This window comes from Alosa sapidissima, chromosome 6 (assembly GCF_018492685.1).
Source record: "Alosa sapidissima isolate fAloSap1 chromosome 6, fAloSap1.pri, whole genome shotgun sequence".
NCBI lineage: Eukaryota > Metazoa > Chordata > Actinopteri > Clupeiformes > Clupeidae > Alosa > Alosa sapidissima.
In genome coordinates this window covers 13,436,336-13,443,835 of record NC_055962.1, presented here as the reverse complement: position 1 = coordinate 13,443,835, position 7,500 = coordinate 13,436,336, and the positions used below count along the sequence as shown (strand labels likewise).

The 7,500-nt window shown below is 48.6% G+C and overlaps 1 protein-coding gene across 1 annotated transcript in view; it reads left to right on the top strand.

The window, feature by feature from the left end:
* Positions 1-7,500, top strand: part of sash1a (SAM and SH3 domain containing 1a) — a 206,705-nt gene that overhangs the window by 185,528 nt on the left and 13,677 nt on the right. Inside the window, 7 exon segments of the mRNA XM_042096236.1 lie at positions 2,498-2,630; positions 3,098-3,153; positions 3,155-3,232; positions 3,234-3,432; positions 3,435-3,589; positions 6,141-6,215; positions 6,608-6,748. Coding sequence (XP_041952170.1) covers positions 2,498-2,630; positions 3,098-3,153; positions 3,155-3,232; positions 3,234-3,432; positions 3,435-3,589; positions 6,141-6,215; positions 6,608-6,748 — 837 coding nt within the window.

The following is a 7,500-nucleotide window of genomic DNA, read 5'->3' as shown; positions in this document are numbered from 1 at the left end:
TCGGAGGGAGGGAGCGAGGGATGTCGGAGGGAGGGAGCGAGGGATGACTGGACGGGTATTGTTCCGGGTGACCCCTCGACTCTCTCCACCGAGAGGCCAGAGGAAATGAAGATGTGTGTGATACAAAGCTTGCTCTCTTTCTCTATCTTTCTCTTTTATTTTCTCTTCTTCTCCTCTCCTCTGGACACACACACACACACACACACACACACACACATATATGCACATACTTACACGCCCTTCCATACTTATCCCTCTCACTTTGGTACACAATCATACACATACTTTCTTTTACACTCTCTCTCTACCCCCCACCTCTCTGTCTCTCTCTCTGTCTCTCACACACACACACACACCTTTCTCTGTGTCCCTCTGCCTTCCTGTGTGAGGGCCTCAAACTGATCTTGGAGCAGTGGGGGTCACATGACCAGAGAGATTTCTGGAGACAAACACACCCTTTCTCCGGCGTCTCTGGTGCCTGTGTCTCCGTTGGGCTCAGGAACTTGTGTGCGCACACACTGTGCTGCTGCGTATGCAGAATGACTAGATGGTGTGTGTGTGTGCGTGTGTGTGTGTGGACAGTTGGGAGTTTGAACTCAGTCTGACCACACTATTTCGTTATGCCTAGAGGGAAGAGTAGGTAAGGACTTGGTGCTCTGCTCTCTCTCTCTTTCTCAAAAATCTTCTTAACAATCTCTTCTTTGTCGTCTTTCTCTCTCTCACTCTAACCCTGTCATCTCTCTCCTGCCTTCTCTGCGCTGTCTTTCTTTCTTTCATCTTACACTCTCTCACTCTTTTTTTTTTCTTTCTTTTCCTCTCTCACTCATACTGTGTCATCTGTCTCCTACTTTCCCCTCTGTGCCCCTCTTTCTTTACCATCCTTTCTTCTCTCTCTCCTCTCCTCTTTTCTCTTTCCATCTTTCTGTTCTGTCAGCGTTCCTCCTATGGAAGTGTATAATGTGTGTGTATAATGTTTGTGTATCATGTGTGTGTTTAATGTGTGTACGCTGTGTGTTTGTGGGCGTTGTTTCTCCTATGGTTGTGTATAATGTGCTGTGTGTGTGTGTGTACATTGCTGACTGTTGGCCAGGGTCTGTCGGATGAGGCCCAACTGAGGGGCTCTGAGCTCAGAGTCAAAAATAGGGCAACCGTTTTCTTTTAGGCACGATTTTGGAAAATTAATATGTTTGATGAAGTGTAGAGTTGCAGTCAAATTTCAGTGTGGTGGTCAGACCGTATTTTTGATCTCAATCTATTTGATCAGTCCAGAAGTGACACTTTCAAAGTGAAATGATCTTATTTTAGTTCTGTCCTACATTCTCAATGCTGTAATTGTTCCATTGGGGCATACATGGTGCCCTATGACTGTGTGCGTGTGTCTCTGTGTGTGTGTGTTTGTGTGTGATAACTTTATTTAATGAGTTCCCTCAGGTCTGTGGGTGGTTTTAACTGAGACAGTAAAAACACACACTGGCTAGTCTAATGGCATATATGTGTGTGTGTTGTGTGGTATAAAAGAAAGAGCCTGTTTGTATGAGGGCATCGATTTCTCCAAAAGTTCCCAAACTCAGCATTTCCATGGTAAACCGGATAGTTTCACTTCAATCATACCATGTCTGTCTGTGTTGATGTCAGTGAAGTCATGTGTTTAATCCCCATTTTCCCTCTCACTCTTCACTCTCTCTCTCTCTCTCTCTCTCTCTCTCTCTCTCTCTCTCTCTCTCTCTGATTATAAGGTCAAGCAGGTGTGTTAGGGCAGGCATAAGCACCCATTGTACATCTCACTAACTATGACAACCCATTCTAAACCTACACCCCATAATACTCAGTCCGTCACCATAACCCATCCGTGTGCTGCTGCATATCACTGGTGTTTTGCCAGTCTGTTGATGTGTGCATGCTTTTGGTTGTGTTATCCAAAGTCATGATATATGACCCGATGTTTTGCTGACGTGTTCATTTGGCTGTTTGTCCGTCTGTCAGTCTCTATCTTGCTCTGGTCTTCTTGTCTACCCCCCCACCCCTTCGCCCCCTCTCCCCCTACACTTCTCTTCTCTTCTCCTCCCTCCCTTTTCTTCACCCTCCCTCCCTCTCTCTCTCTCTCTCTCTCTCTCTCTCTCTCTCTCTCTCCTCTCTCTCTCTCTCTCTCTCTCTCTCTCTCTCTCTCTCTATTCCCCCCTCCCTCTCTCTCTCTCTCTCTCTCCTCTCTTCTCTCTCCTCTCTCTCTCCTCTCTCTCTCTCTCTCTCTCTCTCTATATTCCCCCTTCTCTCTCTCTCTATTCCCCCCTCCTCTCTCTCTCTCTCTCTCTCCTCTCTCTCTCTCTCTCTCTCTCTCTCTCTCTCTCTCTCTCTCTCTCTCTCTCTCTCTCTCTCTCTATTCCCCCTCCTCTCTCTCTCTATTCCCCCCTCCTCTCTCTCTCTCTCTCTATTCCCCCCGCTCTCTCTCTATCCCTCTCTCTGTCTCACCTGGGCTGTGTTATTGCTGTGTGTCCTGTAGTCTCGAGAGCACTCCGACGATGAGCAAGAGGACTCGCTCAAGTTCAAGCGTCTGCACAAGCTGGTCAACTCCACGCGCCGCGTTCGAAAGAAACTCATCAAGGTGGACGACGGCAAGAGACACGCCTCTGACGGTACACTGACTGGACATCAAGCTACTTACTCCTGTTCTTTACCTTTATCTGAAAAAATACTTTATCTTCATCTGAAAAAAAAACATTTATATGTATCTTCTTCATACAATGTCTGTCACTCCCAGAGCTCATTACTCAGTTTATCAGACAAAAATGAATTTATCCACTCATGTAGTATCTGTTTTTTGTTTTTTTTACGACCTTTAACTGAGTGATTTGTCTGACAGCATAACACTTTTCACTTCATTCTCATTTAAGACATTAGAACTCCATGCATCATTAACTGCGGTATTCATTAAATTTTCTCTGAGGAGATGGTTTGGGGTTCAGCATTACATTTAATGTCAACCATAGAGATAGATAGACCATAGAGCTTGAGGGGTTGGTCTTGATGTATCTTTAATGGATTAAATGAATTGATGGGCCTTAATGTACTGGCTTCATTTGTCCCTTTGTGCTTCCTGTAGACTCCCTGAGCCTGGAGGCGTCCCCGACGTGTGAGGACATCTCAGCGCTGTACGCGGGGCGTCCACAAGAGGCCGCCGGTGCTGGACGGTGACTCGTCACTGTCCTCGCTGACCCAGGAGCAGCTTTCGCTGGACGGGCGACTCGGACAGCCTGGCCACCTCACAGTCATCCAGCAGCCTGGACCACTGGGGCACGGGCGCCGGACGCAAACTGGTCAAGACTTACAGCGGGCCCGGCAGCAGCGGAGCTTCCAGACCTCACGCAGCGGTCAACGCCGTCGCTGTGTCCGTACATCCCCACGGGCTCATCCGACCACCGCGCAAGCACAGTGAAAGCGGGGTGGAGACGGAGGGAGTTCTTCGTCCTTCTCAGAGCTGGACGGAAGCGTGTTGACCGACGGAGATCTTCAGCAGCATCCTGGCGGTGGCGTCTCTCGCTCGGCGACCGAAGGCGAGATGAAGCGTGCACTGGGCGCGCTCACGGCACACGGGGTGAGTAGCCGCTCGCCACACGGCCCTCTACGGCCTCACCCGTCCCCCGAAGGGCTTCGCCGCGGCGACAGCTGGTCGCCCCCGACAACGGTAGCAACAGGAAGCCCGTGTCCACGTGGCAGCAGTGCCGTCCCGATCCCAACTACGCCTACTCCACCAAGCACCTCCTCTACCACCAGCGCTCCAAAACTGCCCCGTCCCCCTGCCCCTCTCCGACCCACTCCCCCTCGCCCCCGCCGGCCCGAGCGTCCACCTCGCCTCGCTCTCGCTCAGCCCAGCACCAGGCGTCGTCGTCGTCGTCGTCTGGGCCGCGAGCTTCGGGTCGGCCCGCTGGGCTGGCGGCTGCGGGGGCCGCAGCGCGGTCAGCGAGCTCAACATCACCTACGTGGTGGAGCGCAGCCTCCACGGGGCACCTGAGCTGGACGCAGCTGGTGCGTCCGGTGGCCCTGAGCAACGCCGAGCGACGCTGCCTGCTGCTGGAGGAGGACGAGGGCGGCTGGAACTCCGCCTCCTCCACCGCGGTGGCCGCCACAGCCGCTGACAGGAAGTTGTACGAGGCGGACAGGAAGTGGGGGCGCCAGCGTGGACCGCTGCACGCGGCGGGTGCTGCTGCGCTTCCAGCAGAAGTCTGTGAGTCCGCCAGAGCCGGAGCGCTCGGCGCTCATCGTCGGCCTCTAGTGGCCTGGAGGAGAGGCGCAGGCACTGATGCAAAGCTGCAGAACACCTAGCAGAACTAACCACTGTCCAGCTAACCCCTAATTCCCCCTGTCCTGTCTCACCCTGTCTCTGAACATGGCATGAGTAACATGCGATTGTTTACCACTAACAAATAATTGTTGACAAACGACAAACAATCGTTTATGACACACCCTTGCTGATACGACAGAGAGATGAATCCCATCCCTGTTGGCACTCTGTTTCTGTCTACCTTTCCTTTCACTAGCTCTTGTCTGTATGTCTTTCTGTCTTTCTTCTGTTCTGCAGAACCTTTCTACCCCTTCATCTGTCTCTGTTCTTCCCTCATCCCTCTTTTCTTTCCCTCCGTCTCTGCTTTCAGTCTCTCCCTCCCTCCCTCCCTCCTTTCTTCTTTTACTAACAGAGCTAAACCGACCCAACCCAACCCTGTCAGATAGCGTACTAGAACGTGTTCTAATATTCTAGAGTGTGTTCTGCAGCTTTGCCCACTGCTGGTTCCTCTGCCTTTCCACCATTCTTTTTATTCCGAAGCTCTCAGTGATTTAGTGATTTTAAGAGTTTTTCATTTTATTTTTTATTTTTTGGCTTTTTTTGTCCTGAAGTGCAAGTTCCATTGGTTTGGTCTGTATTTTAAATTGCAGCTGGCATGAAGAAATGTAGTTTGAAATTATTTTGATCATTCTCTTTTTTATCATTTTATTGATGCCGTTCCTGTAGCAGAGTACCTCATGCATGATCACCCTGTCTCGCTCTTCCCCATCCACACAGACAGTCACACAAACACATGCAGACATACACACACACACACACACACACACACACACATTTTGGTGTTGGCCTGCCACAGGCCTGTTTTTGGTCAATGCGTGGGCTTGAACCAGAAGCCGCAGCAAATTGGCGTTAGGCAAAAATGCTCCGAAGTAGTCAAAAGCCAAGACCTTAACAACAAACTCAACAATAATCATCCATAGCTCCTTATTCTCAAGCGCTCAAACCCAAACCCGACTTGCCAGGCGCCTTGACCCGCTATGGGCCGTCTCTGGGCCCACAGGCCTGTACTGGACATAGACTCTGACCTCAGGCTCTCTTCAGTCATCTGGAGCAGTGTGTGTGTGTGTGTGTGTGTGTGTGTGTGTGTGTGTGTGTGTGTGTGTGTGTGTGTGTGTGTGTGTGTGTGTGTGTGTGTGTGTGTGTGTGTGTGTGTGAGAGAGAGAGAGAAAGAGAGAGAGAGAGAGAAAACGTCCATGCAGACAGACACACACAGACACACACCAGAGCTTTGCGGGACTTTCCCCTTAATTCTCCCAGCACGTCATCTCTTTGGCCCTCTCCAGAGACACAGATATAAATACACTGTGCCCTCCGGCAGGACTGCTGTACACACACACACACTCTCTTTCTCTTGCTCTCTCTCACACACACACATACACACACTCACATATACTGTATAAACACACAAACCCAGATCCCCTCTCTTACACACAAATATACACATATTCACACATACATACACACATAGGCACTGATTTACAAAGTAAAGACAAAATAAAATCCATGTTTTTAGACACTTATACAGCCCATCAACAACTTTGCATGGATCATTTGTGATATAATCCTTAGTGAAGAAGCTAGTACAAAATTTCATTCAGTCAAAACGCTTGTGAGTGAGTTGCTGTATTTTCTTGGTTATTGCTTTATTATTATGCACAATTTATGAGTTTTTGATGTATTATCATTTTGCAACCGCCTGTGCTTCCCGGTTCCGTAACATGAACACCAAATGAGTCATTTGTGAATTTTGATCGCAGTACATCTGATGTTTATGTCCTGACTGATGGCATGGGTTGTCTTGCAGAGAACGTGTAGTTTTGGAGGATTCGACCTGTCCAACCGATCTCTGCACGTGGTTGGAACTGCCAGTGAATCAAACGTGAGTTCCAACCACACCGCCTCTATTATCTGTTTTTCCAGTAGAAGTGCCTATGGAATGCTTCTGCCTTAATTCTAGTAGTGGTTCAGATTTGACATATCAACTTCAAGTCAGTTTGTTTGACTCAAAGTTTTGAGAAAGAGATCCTAAATTCTAAATTCTAAATTCTAAAGAGGTCTTAGAAGATCCTGTCTTGAAAAAGAGATCCTGCATTTTGGAGGTCTTAGTGTTAAATTCCATGAAGCCAAAGTTCATTTTCTGAAGTTTTGCAGGTTGTTCTGGTGGATTGATTATATTTTCCTGAAGAATTTAAATAATCATCCTTTCTTCTCCCCCCCCTCTCTCTCTCTCTCTCTCTCTCTCCCCCTCCCTCTCCCCTCTCCCATTTTTAGATTAAGGATGATGCGGTGTATCGTGAGGTCATCAAGTCCCCGAGCACGTCGCGCATCTCTCTGGGGAAGAAGGTGAAGTCGGTGAAGGAGACCATGAGGAAGCGCATCTCCAAGAAGTACAGCAGCTCTCTCTCTGAACAGGTACACCGAGTACGACTGATGCTACCCATACATCAGAAAACTTTGACAGGATTTGGGAAAGATTCTTGAAAAATTGTAGTCTTTTAACGAATACCCCCCATTCAAGCTTTACTCAAAAGACTACAATCTTTCAAGAATCTTTCCCAAATCTTGTCAAAGTCTTCTGGTATAAGAAAGGCTTTAAGCCCTTTCAACAAACTCTTTCAGTCGTCTCCCATCTTGCTTTCATTCTGACCCCTGGTTGCTAAATTGTGAAAAGACTGAGCAAAGCCTGCCTCTATCTCTCTGTGTGTGTGCTAAAACACATGTATGTCCAGTTGGCGTTAAACCCATTAAGTACACAAGGGTGTGATTTGGGGTTGACTGACGCAGATTTCATCACCAGATGGGTGTACGTGCAGACCTTTGGGCCTCATCTCCCAAAACAGCTGCAGTCTTTCTGAACAGCCACGCAGCTTAAGCGTCACTCCGTCCCAGGGTAGCCAGAATGCTGTCCAACAAGCCACACACACACACACACACACACACACACACACACACACACACACACACACACACACACACACACACACACACACACACACACAAACACACACATACACACAAAATAACACTACAGCCCTGACACTGGCTAGACACTTATAAAGTGGCTTCTCCAATAAGCGAAACATACCTGTTGATGTTGGGGCATTGTAGCATTTTAGCGATGTCTCTAGCCTCCTAAGATAATGTGCTTTTGTTTATCAGTTCCC